Source organism: Tauraco erythrolophus, chromosome 9, assembly GCF_009769465.1.
Source record: "Tauraco erythrolophus isolate bTauEry1 chromosome 9, bTauEry1.pri, whole genome shotgun sequence".
Lineage (NCBI taxonomy): Eukaryota > Metazoa > Chordata > Aves > Musophagiformes > Musophagidae > Tauraco > Tauraco erythrolophus.
In genome coordinates, this window is record NC_141473.1 from 19986946 (window position 1) to 20003832 (window position 16887).

At 40.3% G+C, this 16887-nt stretch overlaps 1 protein-coding gene across 1 annotated transcript; it reads right to left on the reverse strand.

The window, feature by feature from the left end:
• Window positions 1-5987: 5987 nt before the first annotated feature.
• LOC104372765 (lipase member M) lies at window positions 5988-15744 on the reverse strand. Its single transcript, XM_086616193.1, has 9 exons — window positions 15728-15744; window positions 14181-14289; window positions 12781-12898; window positions 11870-12068; window positions 11032-11141; window positions 10155-10306; window positions 9470-9616; window positions 8327-8398; window positions 5988-6296 (listed from the first exon to the last, which is right to left on the reverse strand). Exons 1-9 carry the CDS (start codon window positions 15742-15744, stop codon window positions 5988-5990), a joined length of 1233 nt encoding a protein of 410 aa, XP_086472319.1.
• Window positions 15745-16887: the final 1143 nt, after the last annotated feature.

Below are 16887 nucleotides of genomic sequence, written 5' to 3' on the forward strand. Positions count from 1 at the left end.
AAAGCCTCTGTCTTTCAAAATCCATGGCTGCCACCAGTGGAGAAACCATGGATTGATTTGGTTTTAGAGCAGTAAACAACGGACCCCGAAAATGCCTTCATGTTGCCAAGGGTCTATCTCCTTTATATCTTAGAAATGGCTATCCTTATTGAAAATCTTGTCTTGGTCATGGGTAGGTGAGACCTTGCCCTTTCCTGAGTTGACTGATGGTACCAAATTAGCTTTTCTGAATAGCAATTTCAGAGTGTAGTCTCTAACACCAGTTTATGCCAACTTCACCTACAGTAGGTATGCTTCCAGGATTTAGTCTTTGTTTTCCAGCATCCAGTCCGTAAGTGCAGAAACACTGCTCTCTATGAGCTTCCCAGACCTTTTTTTCAACATGCAAATGTTGACTTAAATGCTCCCTAGAAAAGGGAAGAGCAGGTTCTGTGTCTCAGAAAGTTACTGGATGTGGGACTATGAGTTAAAACCATGTGAAGAGCAAGAGAAGTGCTGACATGTTCAGCGCTCCTTGTCTACAAGAGACCTGCAAGTAGGTAGGATAAGATTTTTCTTTCCAATCTGAAGAACTGTAGGAAAAGGATTCATCTATGAAGCTCAGGACTGTGCTTACACATTCTGGAAAAGCCCTTATACCTCTAATTGTTGTTATATGCGGTGCCTGCATGTGTGAGGAGAGAATAAGAGCTGTGAAGAGAAAGGTAGGAGCCATTCTGCATATGGATAAAGACCATAAAGATCAGGCAGGCTACCTAAATATTCAACAATAGAATTCATTGGACAAAAGGGACACGTAATGCAATGTAAGGCTTCAGCTCATCAGGGCATCTGGTAAGACTGCCTCACCAGTAATGACTGGGGACATTACTGCTTTTGTAGTCTTGATTTCGTCTGAAGAAGAGGCCATGCTTCTATGACCGCAGTGTGTTTATGTTAGTTCATCTTTCTGTCCATCCTGTAATTAACTTCTGGTGTCATTGGTAAATATCTGCCAAGTTCAGCATGGAGATACAAGTCTTTAAGGTAATGGGGTTCACAGAACCTCCTGAGAACTGTTTGCTGAGGACTATTCGACAGATCGAAGGCAGCTGTGGTGTGTTCTGCAGCCAGCTGAGCAGTCAGCAAGATTGACCTAGCTGACTAGTCAGTGTCCGTGCAGCTTCAAAGCAGTCAGCATGAGAGACTGGGCATCAGGGTTTATGAGAGAATTGCGCGGGAGACCTGCCTGTACTGTAGTTTGCATTAGGAAGTTAAGCAGACTCAAGAAACAAGTCTTTCTGAAACCAGGCATTGCTAGTTCCACTAGCCGTGGAGAATCCAATTTTTAATGAGGAACAGAGGTTCTCACGCAGCCACATGTTTCTGGAGTCTGCTTCTAGCATAAAACATCTACTATGACGAGTCATGCTGCCCTATGATGTTTATTTGGACTTGCAAATGGAGCTACAGATCAAGATAAAGTAAGAGTATTCCCTGGCAAGTAATGGGGAAGATGAGCTGGATTTGTGGGAATGAGAGAGAGGTAAGCAAGAGATTTTTGCACTCTTTAAATCTACTATAGGAGAAGGAGTTTCAACTTTTTCTGATCTTCAGTGTGATCTTCGAATTTGACTGAACAAATTTAAAGAAGTCAAACCTCCTGAGTCATCAGACATTTAGAACGAAGTAGCATTTGGAAACACCCAAAACTTTAAACTTGGCATCAAAACACATTCCATTTGATTCCATTTGTATATCAAATACTTCTTAGTTTTTGTTGTCAAAACAGGAAGCCTCACAGCTGTCTACTCAGTCAGCACAGCACTCTTTTTTGCTTTCTGCTGTTTTACTTTGTTCTAATAGGAGTAAAATATGCCTTCCTCTCCCTGCATGGGAATCTCATTTGGGAAGAAAAAGTCCTGCTGATGTCTCAGATTGTTTTCAAATCACTACTGACTAGTTAAGGCAATGCAGAGGCTAAATTATTCTTCTTGTTAGGGCAAACTTTTCTCAATGAACGGTATGATCAACTGGCTTAGCTGGCATGGCTCATGGACTTCCAGCTATTCACCTTTTAAATCAGATACAGTGGGCTAAATAATATCAATCTTGGCAGGCCACTGCTCCCTTGAGCTTCAGGAATAAACACTTGACTGTTAGGAGCCGTGAAAAGCCGTGAGCCATTTATATCTAGTGAGATAAAGTCATAAGAAAATATTGGGCACGGTAAGCTGTCATAAAAGAACATGTTTCAAAGGAAAAAAGGTCAGAGAGAGAAATGCCCTTGAAAGTTTTTTAGACATTTTTAAGATTTGGTGAAACTAAAATAGAAGCCCTTCAGAAATTCATCCATCTATCCTTCTGCTTTAAGAAGTCTAAAATTTATTTTGTGTAAGCTATAAGGCATACACACACCAACCAGAGAAGCAACTGTGACTCAATGCACGTCAGAATCTTCTGCCTTACTCACTGACAAAATATACACGTGCATGAAATTGCAATTTATACACACTGTTGCAATACTGAGACTGTCCTTCCCTTGTTCTCAGACTGAAGAAAACAAGTAGAGGAAAATGAAATAGCTGCTTTTTTTCTTCCTTTTGTGCAGATCAAATTTCTTTGCTTTCTTACTTGAGCAAACATGCACTTCTGTGCATAGCAATAGGCTTACAGATCAGAGAGGCAGAAAGCTGTCTATTCTTACAAGCAAGTGCACAAAACCAAGACAGAACATCTTTATGGAGACAGGCAACAGAGAAAAAGACCGTGAATACGTATGTGCAAGCAGCTTACCTGTGCTTTGACTGCCTTGCTTGTGTCTTCTGCTGCTGTTCCTGGCCTGTCTCCACTAGCAGACTGATTCACTGGCAGAAACCTGCCCTGATAAAAGGAAGTCAAAACACAATAGCACTTCAGGGTAGCAGCTGTGAGTGTCATGAGCTGGCAGCATGTATTGTAGAGCGTGTTTAAGCGCTGATTTGGCAGTGCTTTCAGGAGTGGGGAAATCTTTGTGATGAAAAAGATCTTCTGGTTAAATTCACAAACCCAAACTGCACCATGGAGCAGGAGAGTTTAAGAAGTACCTACAAATCAGTGGTTAGGATGTTTAGCTGGGACATGGGTGTTCCAGTTCCCTGAGGCTGTGGCAGACCTTGACCTGTACTGTTGCCCAACAGTACAGGTCAAGTACACTGCCCAACAGGGACTGTTCCGAATGTAATCTTTTAGGATGAAGAGAAGGAAGTGTCCAGCTTCTCCCAACGTGCTCTCTCAGGAACACTGTCTCTGCTATTGCTTTTGATTTGGTTTATGTTACCTTTGACATTACACATAGACTCCTAAGTCTGTTTTTCAGTGAGCAGCACAACTCATTAAACCCATCTTATTCTACATTAGTCGCTCAGAGTTGACATGGCTCCGGTAGGAACCCTCTGGTGCCAAGGAAGTCTTCAACACATCTTAGAACCTTTCTCCCAGTGAGGGAACAAACAAGGGTTCTTGTTTCTCCCAAGACATTTTCATCAACCCTGAAAACATAGCATCTTTGGAGCTCTTTGCTTAACTACTGAGTTAGTTGCAGTCAGCCTGCTGGGTGCTCAGTCTTCACTGAAATTGGCTCGATGACCACGGGCAGAAGGACATGTTCTGTGCCCTTAGGCAGCTGGGCCAGAAACAAAGTAAAATCCTTCTACGTGAGGACCAGCCCTTTCAGCCAATTAACTCATAAGTGTCTTCAGAAGAACTTGTGTTTCATCATAGACTGATGAGCATTTAGAAGAACATCAGATGAAAAAGATGCTTTCTTGGGAACACCATTAAAATAATATGATGCCTTTGGGTGGTGGGAGAAAGAAAGGAGTGAAATAGGAACAGGATATCAGCAAAGCCGCGGTAACAGTTCTGTTTTACATATAAGGTAGAGAATATTGTTTGGGAAGGTGAAAAAGATAATTTGGTAATATCTTAGTGAAAAACATTATAACTCGGCTGCTCTAATGTCTCTAAGTGACAAAAACTTTCATCAAACCATAAATTAATCACTCAGAAGGACTTCTGAAACATGATGTCTAGTCCCTCCTCATGTCCCAAAGTGGGATCAACAGTCCGCATGATGATTCCAAAGCTGCTTGCCCAACCTGTTTTTACTGATTTTGCAGAAAATTCATCACACTGCCTCCTCTATGGTCTCTCAGGTTGCAAGACAGCTGCACAGCTGCAACCTCTTTTCTAGGTGAATTTGGAGGATGCTCTGGGTTCTTTCAGGTATATTGCTGTTGCATTCCATCACAAGTATTGAAAACTCATAATGTAGGTCTCAAGTCCTCATGCGTTTTCTTTATAAGCAGTGAGTTAGCTGAAGGACCGACTGTCTGGAGGCTCTTTGTCCCCAGGAATTTGTATTGAGTGTAAAGAATGTCCTTGTCTGGAAGGGAGCTGTTCAGTTTGAATCAAGATCTACCTACATTCGTGGAGCACAAGGGAAAAGGACAGGCTTTAGCAGTGGGCTCAGGAGATGAAACAGGCCTGTTGTTTGTCTTGGAAGGGAAAGGGTCAGAAGTGGCGTCAGCTATGGTTAGTTTGTTCAGCTAATGATCTATTTTCCAGAGTGACACACGGATCCTTTGGTCACATAGTGTCACCAGTGAATTGTCCTAGTGTAACAGCTGTACCTGTCCTAGTTAGCATCCCAGACTTGCCCCGTGTTAACATTCAAATGGAGACTGAGGGTGTCAGGCTGGATGGAAATCCCTAAATGCAGTGTGTTTCTTTTCATAGTGAAGCTAATGGCATTTCATTGTGGAGGGACAGTGATCCATAATGCTACAATCTAATAACCATGGAGGCTACCCTTCAAGCGAGTGTCTGTACAATGATTACCTATTTGAAACAAGATTGGTAGAGCCAGAGTTTCCCCAGAAAATTAAATAGGATGACAGTTTCTTCAGCACTGTTTTCGAAGCAGTCCTTCCCACAAATGGGCAAAGTGCTCTAAATACCTGTGGGGTGGAGATAATGGATTGTTTCTGGTAATGTTTGGGTACTTTTCATTGTAGTGTTTAAACCTCAAAGAGACTTCTCAGAGCCATAATAAAGGTTAGAACAGCTCAGCTCTATGGTAGCCAGTAGCTTCCATGTGAATTAGCAGATGTGAGGTTCCTGCTGGGTTCAGAGTGTAACTTTGAACCAAAGTGTCCCACTGAAGCGCTGTCATTGCCAACATGAAATCAGCTCCTTCCTCCCACTCTGGGGAGTTCATATACACAGACTCTGAAAGTGCTGTCAGCAGAGATTGAGTCTGCCAAGATTTATTTATCACAGGGGGTGCCTTGAGCCCAAGTTTCCCATCTCCAGGTGCATGCTTGAACGACGAGTCTGGCTACTGTTTTCTGCTGGGTCTACTCTCCTTGTGTTCCTTGCTCTTCCTCATGAAAAAGAGTGAGAAGCCCTATTTCAAATGAAGACAAACCACCCTTATTTCAGGAGTGAGTTTTTTGTTTGAACTTCAATTTCACTTTCTAGTCATCATCTTGTCTAATAATCATCTTATCTAATAATAAAATTAGCCAGTACCCTAACTGCTAGAATTGGTCTTGGCTTACATTACATCTTTGAAGAATGGCCAACCCAATAAACAGAAATAATATGAAGAATGGAAAACCTCTTGAGATCACTGACCATATACAGAGAAAGCCAATGCTTTCATTACTGTGAGGGTCTAAAGCAGGCTGCAAGAAAACCCTGTCTTCTGTTAGCAAAGTACGGCTATTGCAGAATCTCGGCTGTATCAATTAAAAAGTAATCACTGACCCATAGAGTTTCCAGAAAGTATGAAGTGCACCATCAGGATGCAGAAGGCATTGCAGTGATATGTTGTGTGAAAATAGCATCAGAAGGAACCCTTCCTCTGATTCCAGCAGAAATTATCTGATGCAAAAGAAGGTTTTGTCTGTACCCTGTGAAAGCAAGTGTCATTGAATGAGTTAGGTACGGCCACAGGTTGTCAGTTAAAGATATTTCTGCATCAGATCAATAATTTCATTGTACATGCACAAAGGTGCATCCAATCCCCAGATGAAATCCAGGTGTGCCCATTCAGGAATCCTCTTGTGATAGATGACCCTCTTAATTTGAGACAGTAAAATGTCTGCATCCTTGGGATCTGCGAGCAAGTCTTGTCCCCCAGTCCATACTGCGGTTGGTACAGTCATCTCTTCTATATTGTAAAGAGGAGGAGTAGCCTGGAAAACATGAAGCAGCATAGGAATGAACATCCAGTATAGCACAGCAAACTTTACAAATGTATTTGGGGTTTTCTTGAGTCAATGTTCAAAGTAGAGGTTCCTAAACCAAACAGGAAGGAAGTGCCCTTGCTTGTCTTTTCTGTCTATGCTTGCAGGGATGACCCAGCTGATGGCACAGCTAAAGGAAAAATGTCTCCTGAGTTGACAAAGAGTTACTGTTGAGTCTTTGCCCTCTCAGCTAGGAATTCATAGGGTAGAAGCCCGGAACAAGACAGAAGACATCAGGATGCCTCTGGATAACCCCCCATCTTGGTCCTTTTGGAGTACTGGTCAGCCCCAGAATCATACAGCCATAGAATGGTTTGGATTGGAAAGGACCTTAAAGATCATGTAGTTTCAACTCCCCTGCCATGGGCAGGGACACCTTCCACTAGATCAGGTTGCTCAAAGCCTCATCCATCCTGGCGTTGAACACTACATGGTCTAGTTGGAAAACACGTGACAAGGATGAAAAGGAGCATGGAGTGGCTTCTGTAGGAGGAGAAAGAAATAGCTTAGGACTTCTGAGTTTCGAAGACAGAGGCCAGAGCAGGGACAGGTGACAGGCTTATATGATCACAAATGGTATGAAGAAAGAACACAGGAAGTAAACAAACACAAAACCTAGAAGGCACCCAGTGACTTTCCAGGAGCAAACAAATTCAAGACAAACGAAAGGAAGTTGTGTTTCATGCAAGCCATCTTTAAAACATGTAACTCATAATGATAGGCTGTTGTGGAGACCTAAAGGGTAGGAGGGTCAAGGATGGGATTAGAGTCTTGGATGGAGGAGATGGCATGTTGCCATCGCTCAGCTCTGTGAGTGGCTGCTTCTTATGTTTTCTCTTCCCTCTCTGGTTTGAATACAGAAATCACCATTTCTAGTTCTTTCCTTGTGCTCCTTGGCTTTGCCTACAGTGTGGGATGTGTGAAAGACACCATCAATGGGATCTTAGTATTGAAGGTAAAGTGGCTGTTAACTCCTTTAACAGTAATAACAGCAATGACGATCAAGGCTTAGGAGTATTACTGTTGCATGTTTGTACTTGCCAGTCTGTGGCTAGATGCTGAATGAAGCCTGAGTCAATTTGCAGAGCTTCTTGCACTGTGCCTTTGTAACCCTTCTTCTTTACAGGTGTAGGCCATGGTTACAAAAGCAACTTAATCAAATCTAGTATTTTATGTAAATTCACAGCCAAAAGTATTGTTTGATTTTAAGTAAACGCCTGTGCAAATGTCACTCAAACACATCTATGTGCTCGCTGTGTTGAGAAGTGCATTAACACTCTTGCAAGTTCTCTGAGCTTGCAACAGCTTCCTGCTCTGCTCCAGAGCCTGCAGTGCTGCCAGGAAACCTTCCTTGCATGCAGCAGGTTCTGTGACTCAGCCCAGACTTCAAGAATCCTGGAAGTGTGAGCCTGAAGGCAGAAAGGTAGCTTCCATGAGCAGTTTTGCTGAGGATGTACTGTGACAGTACATTGTAAGTAAGGAATATAGTGAGTCTACTAAACAAAGAGTTTATTATTTATAGTCCTGTTGCTGTCCAGACTCTGAGAGTTTTGAAAGCAAGAGATGAAAATACAAGGGCTTTTACTAGTAAAAGTTGATTGTTTACAAAACAGCCTATGTCTTGCTCATTTCTTGATCCCGCATTGGAAACATAACTCAATTCTTAAGGCAAGCTCTGTACACAACTGTAGACATCCTTTATATAAGGTAATGGACACATAATAAAAAGAGCTCTATATACATCTGCATACACAGCTTCCAGCATACATGTTATTACACTAACACTCATTCTTGGCTTCAAATGTACTGGTACCACATAGGGTATCTCTGTCTTGCTGAAAAAAAGATAAAGATCAATGAAAAACAGTGTCTTGAACTGAAATTTCCTGAATTTGTAAATTCAGGAAAATTTACAATTGAATTTGTAAACCACAGGTTGCATGTGTTTCCAGGAAGTTAGCAATGACTTCACAGCAGAATGTCAGCAATACCGTGCTCTATACCCTACAGCCAGAGGTGAGAACCTATTTTGTGTTCCAGAAGTTTGCTAGTACCTGACTCCAGTGAACTATGTTCTGGACAGAAGTTCCAGCAGAGGTTTGTGCGATATAAACACTGATTCGGTTCTGAAAGAAAATATTCAGTGAGTATTCTCTTCTTGCTTTCTATTCAGATGTACATCAAAACATCCATCACAGCAGTGTCATGTACCAATAAAACCAACAGAAATCAGAGTGAATGATTGGAGACTCCTTCAGAGTTACTCCAGATGTGGCGATGTGTCAGGTTTGAATTAACACCAAAAGAACAGCCCCCCAACCAGAAAATTTTCTGGAATGATTAAGAATCTGAAAGAAGCTAACAGGTGGAAAGCATACAATAGAAAGTCAGCAACTTAGACTCCAAACTAGATGATTTTTTCAGGAGTCTCAAGTAGATCCTCTGTGAGAAAAGATGGCTGTCAGAACAGCAAAAGGAACTGCAACTGCCTGAGGAATGCATGACTCTGAAATAAAACACACCCTAGACCTGCAGGCGTTTCTTAACAAGGTATGATGTGATCCTTCCTCAGAGAACACACTCTGAGGCATTCTTTTGGAAAATGCTGGAGCAAAACTTTGATGCCCAGGTGGTCTGGCCTGCAGCTAGGCATAGTATTAATAGCCCAAGTATGTCTTAAACTCCAGTGTCTGCCAGCTCTCTCCCAGGTACCCTCAGGGTATTCTGTGCCTCTGAGCACATCCCTGACAGTCCAAGGCTTGGAGGAGGAAGACAAGGGGGAATATGTGTGTTCTTTTCTCCGTTGCAAAGAGCTCCTGGAAACGTGAAGCTGGTAGGGGTTTTATTTCTTCTTCCGTGATGTGCCAGCATACTGAAGATCTCCAACAAGACCAGTAGTCACAGTATGAATCAGGAGATAGTGACCTAGGCACGGTCTGGCAGAAGGCAGACTGCAGAGTTTTGGGGGGCTTTGAGAAGCTGTTGACTGTAGGGATGGTGCCAAATGTTCTTCTGAAGAGTGATGAAGTGGTCCCCTGCCAGTGATGGGGCAACCAGCAGATACTGCTGTATGGTAGTGGGGACTGTTCCCTGCAATGTGATGCTGACTAATAGAAATTCAGGATTCACACCACAGGATAGGTGAGTTTTGGGAGCAGGAGCTTAAACTCAGTAGAGCTGGTAAGAGTTATACATACCATGTCAATATTTATCAGGTTACAGCCACCCAGACTGAAGAAGACACTTCTACAAAGCCTAGCAAAAGCTTGGTGGCTGCAGACAGGGACTATTAGCCTTCTTAGACATTCAATCTGGGGAAGGAATTCTCTTTTGCCAAGCAAACTCTGTGAAATACAAAGGTAACGTTAATTTAAGAATGTACACTTGTACATTGTGCTGTTGTTTTAAAGAGTGTTTGTGTCCTGTTCCTCTTCTCCAGCACTTTCAGTGGTTCTCACTTACTTTTTCTTGATTTGCCAGATGATGTTCCCACAAACAAGAAAGAAGGAGCCCTTCCATTGCATCAGCCTGCTCAGGCATTACTCAATTTGTGTTACATCACTTTTATGAAGAGATATGTTAAATGTTAACTTTAATTCTTGTTTTAGCTCTAAGCTTACACATCAGTTGTGGCTTTGTCTACAGGCATCTTGGAAATCTTTGAGGATCTGCATTTCTGTACCTCTCTGGGTAATCTGTCCCAGTGCTGTGTTATTGCCCTATATAAAAAATTTTTCTTATTGTCCAGTCTGAACTTCCAAAGGCTTCAGCCATAAGGTAAACCTACCCACATGCAAATGAATAGACTCCATAAAGCCCTATACTTTCTGTTTATACATTTTAAGAGCTGAACAAACAAGTATATGGTTAAACAGTTGAAACCAAGATATCACATATCCTGAGCAATTTTTCGGGAAGGTAGAGGAGTTTTGTTGCTGGGCTTTTAGCATACTTAATAGTAGTGACAGGTGCCAATGCAAAATAGAGTTTGATTTTTTGAGCTAGCTCTGGTATTGTTGAGAATGCAATGAAAGCTGAGAAAAAAAAAAGAAAAAAGAAAAAAAAAAGGAGTTAAGAAAATCATCATTTGTACATTAGGCTGTTTTCAGTGTTTATAAATGCTATTCTGCAATTTCAAACCTACAAGCAACCTTGTTAATCGTTCAAAGACTATGGTTCAGCCTGGATTTGTGTGAAACCCCTTTTCACCATGTGTTACCAGCTTGTAGTTTTACTATCCTCTTCAGATAGAAAGTTCTTGCTATATTTTGCCTTTGCAGCTTTCTTCCAAAGCCATTTAAACATAAATACACACTTCTGATGTACATTAATGTATTTCATATACTATTGGGAGGAGAATCTGTTTTCCTTCCGGTCAATCCAATTTCAGACTTTCTTTTTTGTGTGTGTGTGTCCTGCCCAAACTGGCCAACTTCTCTTTCTGTACTCTCATCTTCCTATTTTGTTTATTTTGGTCAGCTAACCATCTGGTGTTGGGTACACCCGTGCATCTTGGAAAGAAACAATTTGTATGGCCCACAATCATTTCCATTATAATTCTAAGTCAACAGACTTAGAGGAGCAGTGCATTATGTTTTATTGCACTTAAAATAAATTAAAAATGCCTACATAATAAAAATGGCTTATCCTATGTTTTCACACCTGCAAAGTGTTCATGAAAAGCCCAGGCACATTCAGTATCTAAAATCACATTTCAGTCCTGTTTTCCTGAAACATTTGTCTGTTTTGTGTAACTTACCAATGGTAGTACCTTGTGAATAGCCAATATAGTACAACTTCTCCTGTCCTGTTTTCTTCACAATAAAATTTATTGCTGCTGGAAGGTCAAACTTTGCCATCTCATCAAAACTGCAGGCAGGAGATCGAAAGAGAGGCATGCATAAATTAAAAATCCATTTGAATTCACATTTTTATTACAGGGTTGTTAGCAAAGAAACAACATGAACCATTTAGTGAATCATTCAGCTATTTTAGGGTCTGTGTTTTTCTGGCACTGGATATGAAAGATACTACTCAAGGTTTTCTGGGGAGTTTTCCTCCTTGACATCTACAGAAAGACTATAATGTCCAGAAGTTTCAGATTGAATTGTAATGGTCTACGCAGAAGGAACAGGTGGTGATACAGTAGCTGAGCTCCATCCATGGAATGACGCATTTTGTACAATTTGGTGTTAAAGAAAAGGTATATTTTTAAATGTCCGTTAAAATAAGTGCAAAATTTTTTTTACATTTTGTCTTTCTGGGATTTTAGTGTTATTGTAATACAGAGACTAGTGTTTCTAAATAGCTTCTAAAACTGCCTCCAGAATTGAGGGATGGCTTGTACGTAACATGTGCAGGTTCCTCTGAGTTGCTCTGTTACTGTATCTCTAGTTTGAAGAACCTTTTCTAGTAGTAATTAGAGAAAAGTAATGTCCACCACTATTAAAGCTCACAAGTGTGTACAGGGCCACCTGAGCAAAAGTGAATGTAAAGAATGCTTTTTAAAAGGTAGCATATATAAATCCCTGATTTAGCCAACTTAAATAAATACGTACAGGTGGGCAATGGAGATGTCCTTCAATGGTTCAGTCTACCTGAAAGCCCAGAATTCATCTTGATCAATGGAATAATTTTGATGATTTCTGGACCAGCGATTCCCTCTGCTATTTCCCATCCAAACATCAAAGCCAGCATCAGCTAGCATGAAGCCCAAGCTGTTGCTGGGCAGGCTTGTGACCCAGTTACTAGCATCTCCCGATAATCCATGTTGGAGAAATACAGCAGGTTTCAAAGCTGAAAAGCAAATCAGAAACAAAACAATTTAGAAAATATTTTGCTTTTCTGGTAGTTCAGGGACTTTACTGTCCCATATTCAATATTAGGATTTGTTCCTATACCAACTTAAAGGGAGACAACTAATCATAAGAACAAAACATCCCTTTCTGTAAAGAGAGAACAACTTCTAAGCTTCTGTAAGGTTTTATGGAAAGATTTGCCTGACACCAGCGAAAACTACCTTGGCACTATCTGGTCGTCGTTTGTACAGCTCTACTGCATTAAGCTTGAGATTCTCAGCTCTGATATAGAGAATGACGGTGTGGGATTGTTTTCAGAGGTTTCTTTTCCCAAAATATGAATCAGTCACTGATACTAACAGGGTGTAAGCAAAAACAAAGTGAAATTAGAAGCTGGAACAGCTTTCTCAAAACAGGCAGATTGGAAGATTGCAGCCTTTCCCCTAGTTTTGTGGTTTTTTTTTTTAACTTCTACTCATCAACTCTTATTATGAGGGCATATGCTTCATATTACAGTGTATTTTTTGCTATAAATAGGTGTGCTTGACATAAATCCTGTTGATCTTGAAGGCTGTTCAGGGCAGTCAGAATTTGCTGCTAAAATTTCACTTGCATATACAAGCTTTGATGGACATTTTACAAATCCAAGGTATCTCTTTCCAGAGTGTGCTCTATCTAGGCTGATTTTGCTTCATACTAAAGAACTGTACCTGGATTTCCCTGATTCTGTGTACCATAAGGGATTCTGTTAATGGTAATGATATAACCATCTTCTGTCGTCACCTCATACTCCTCACTAGGATATCCTTTGTAGGTAATGAGCTCATTCTAGAAGAGAAGGTACAAATGCATTTGCTTGCAGAAGTCTATTTCATATATTATAAGCATAAGATATTCGCAATGAATAAATGTTAGACAGCAGATACAACTAGGGATTTAGTCTACATATATTAAGCATTTGAATAAAGCAATATCAGATTGGATATCGTAACCCTAGTACTACAACAGATTTCCTTCATTCTTTGTATTATATCCAGGATTTGACTATTCAGTTAAAATCTGTTATAAAAAGAATCTGTGTTATATTACTGCCATACAATCATAAGCCCTTGCATTCTGGTGACAGAAGAATCACTATAACCTCATAGCAGGAACTTCTGCTTCCCATAGCTGAGATGAGGATCTACCTGGGTGCATGCTCCTGATTTGCTGCAAGGCAAATTGAAACCAGTTTATTTAAACTACCTTCAGAGAAATCCAGAGAGCTTCCTGACTGCCCTTTTGTGAATGGCATATATGCACTGAAAAATTGACTATATTATGGAAAAAACAGGATCAGCCACTTGCACAGTCACAAGGAAAATCACTAGCACAGCCAATCTCATGCTCTGAAACAAATATTACTTTTGACCTGTAACATTCAACCTGTTTTGTTATAAAAGAGGATTGTTTTTTATAGCTTTTACTAAGAGAATTATCCTTGTAATTTGTCAGAAAAAACCCCAAGAGTTTAACAAGTGACTGAAGAACTAAACAGGTTTACTTGGCAAGAGGTGCTTTTCTGAAAAGCTGTCCATTTCTGATCTAAGACAGTCATTCAAAAAAGGAGAAAACACAAGTCACTAGTTATTTAGAGCCTTCTTTGCTGACAAAATGCTGACCTTCCAGATCATTGTATTTTCAGATAGGTGGATAGTGCCAGCAATACAAAACTGGTAAATTATGTTTAAAGGGAAATTAACTCTGTGGCTTTACTAAGGAAAGGTGTTTGTCTTAGCTTCTGTCAAACACAAGATGTGCTGTTACTCATTGAGAAGAGAAGAGAAGAGAAGAGAAGAGAAGAGAAGAGAAGAGAAGAGAAGAGGAAGAGAAGAGAAAGAGAAGAGAAGAGAAGAGAGAAGAGAAGAGAAGAGAAGAGAAGAGAAGAGAAGAGAAGAGAAGAGAAGAGAAGAGAAGAGAAAGCAGTAGTAGCAGTAGTATATAGAGTGATTAGAGAGGATGGGTTAAATATATGCAGCTTATCTACCTTGTTATTTCCAACACCTAGAAACCCCTCTGCTGTAAGGCATGCATTCCTTCCATCCCCAGGTCACTCTACCAAGCAACTTACAATATTCTTAAACGCTTCAGGATCCACAGCTCCCTTCATTCTGCTAAGTTCTGAATAAGTAATTTCCTGAAACAAATATATCACAGCAAGAAACAGCCATATCTTTTCTCTGGATAAAACAGTATATTAATCTATCAGTTGTCCTACTCTGCACTTGTGATCCTGGCAAGTTCAGTGCTTTTCTGATGAGAGAAGTGCTGCCTAATACTGAATGGAACTAGTCTGTTAGTCCTTACTTGTTAATTAAATGGTACAAAGCTGACTTTAAACACCTGTCAGAGGGAGTTTGGCAGCAATCTGGATTCTCTGCTAAGGTTTGGACCAGGACATTGCTCTCAATCAGGGCAAAAATATGTGTGAATCCAAGGAAAGGAGCAAAGCTTTCAGAGAAATGAATTTCACTTGGTCTTCTGAGAAGCAAGTCAGATGCTATGTATATATTCTGTAGATTAACTAGGAAATATTTCTGGCTAACTCTGGGAAACACTGGGGTTATTGGGCAACTTTAACTAAATCAATCATTGATTCCCTTCACAGTGAAGTTTTCAAAGTGAATACGACCAAGTTGTTAGATAGTTAGCTGAAAAAACAAAGCAATTGAAAATAAAAAAAAAATAAAACATTTATCATTTAATTAAATACTCGGGAACCTAAATAAAGCCCTTATTTATAGTTGCCTAGTATAATTTATACAAAACTGCTCAAAAGCAAGATTTATCCACTCTATAGAATGAGGATGGAGAAAGAAAAAGAAAGCTTTGCTAAATGTAATGGTAGGTAGAGACTGAGTGCAGTTTTATTCAGGAAATAAGGAACAAAAATACCTGAGCAGAAGCTAGCCTGCTTGGATGCACACAGAGCAGCTCCACAGTCTGTGAACACCTACATACTCCTAGCTTGAAGAAAATGCGGAGTGTTTGAATTAGCATTCTCTCTACACTATACAAACTCCCAGAGGCCATGTCTAAACCTCTGTTGTCCCACAGATAGATCTCTAAGATAGACTGTATCAGCCCAAAAATCCATTACATTTATTGTTTTCCCAATCAAGAAGACTTTGTAACTTTTTTATCAAATAATATGAATAGCTTATTTTTTTCTTATCATAGAACAACAGTTTATATTCTAGCTTCCTAACGTTACATTCTAATACAATATGTGTCTTGAAAATACTTAGTTCCTTTGGCATGAAAAGGAACAGACATTTTAAAAACTCTTTTACTGAGCTAGCCTCCTCTTTTTTTGGTTGAAAGCCACTGCGATCTTATTCTCACACTTGGCATTTTCCCCTGCCTCTCCAGTTATACCTGAGTTACCTAAATTCAGGTTAGGTGAGTCATGTTACACCTCTTTAGCCAAAAGGAATCTTTCAAGAAATAGCCATCCTTTCACCTATGTGAGTTACAAACAAAACTACACAACTAAATATATCTGTTTTCAAATAATAAAGCAACTCCTCAAGCCCAGGTTTGATACGACCTTTTGCAGCTCCCACAAACCTTCATCAGTTTTAGGTGATGCTTTAGATGAATTAAAGCATTACCGACCTTGTGCTAGAAATCATGTGTTCAGCTCAGCGACTGAGACAACAGAAGAATGGAAACTCAATTCCCAGGAGTCTGGAAGCAGTGCTGGGCAAAGGTGGCAACAAAACAATGGTCATGCACTGTTTTTTCCCCAGTCATGCAGCACCTTGACAACCAGCATCTATTTCTTTCCCGCTCCTTATTCCCTCTGCTGTCACTTTGGCTTTTCCCTAGGGTAGCATCAGAGAGAGGCGACTCCTTTTATGCTTTGACCTCGTGCTTTTCATCTCTTTAGCCACCACAGACGAATAACAAGGCTCTTTTCACTGTCACAGATTGCTGGATTTTTAAGGAGAATACCAGCCTTTGTGGAGTGGCAGAGCAGGATGAGGAATTTTAAAAACAGATATGTTCCTAGATATACCTTATCATACCTGATTAAATTGTTAATAAGTCTGCAACAATTTTCTCTTTTACTGACAACCTGCCAATTCCAGCTTTTTATGTTACACGGAAAGGACAGAAGGAACTCCGACTCTTTGATACTTCTGTAGACATTATTGCACATATTTTTGTTTTATTCTTCTAATGTTCATATTGCTGTTCCGTAATTCTACATTGTTGCAGGAATGGTTTCAGGAAATTTTCCTTTATTCAAATTTCACCTCCAAAATGGCCACAGAATAAAATGGATATTCCCTAAATATATAGGTATGAAGCAGAGTAACCTCTGTGGACTCAGAAAACATTATCACACTGACCACTTGTCTCAGTGGTCTCAGACACACTGGGAGCTGGCCAATATTACCCAGCAGTAGAAATTAGGTAGGTTTGAGTAGATTGTTAGGTCTTCAGGATAGTGGCCTTCGTGAGGTGCTTCTTTTTGTGGAGTACAAGTGTAATGCAGCCGTGTTCCCTAACTGGTGTCCCAACTATTGATATAATACAATTTTTGCAGAAGCATGATTGAGGCTTTCTTTTTTTTTTCTTCACTTGCATATTCTGGTACAAAGCTGATGGACTTTGCATTTTGCGTGTTCCAGCTTGGTGTTTTTAAACCTTAAAACTAATCATTCTTTCTTGTTAAGTTCCCTACACTTGTTTCTCCAAATATTCATTCTGTCTGTTCATCCACACAGAACAGATCAGCTTATGCACTGAGGTGAACATCTATCAAGGTT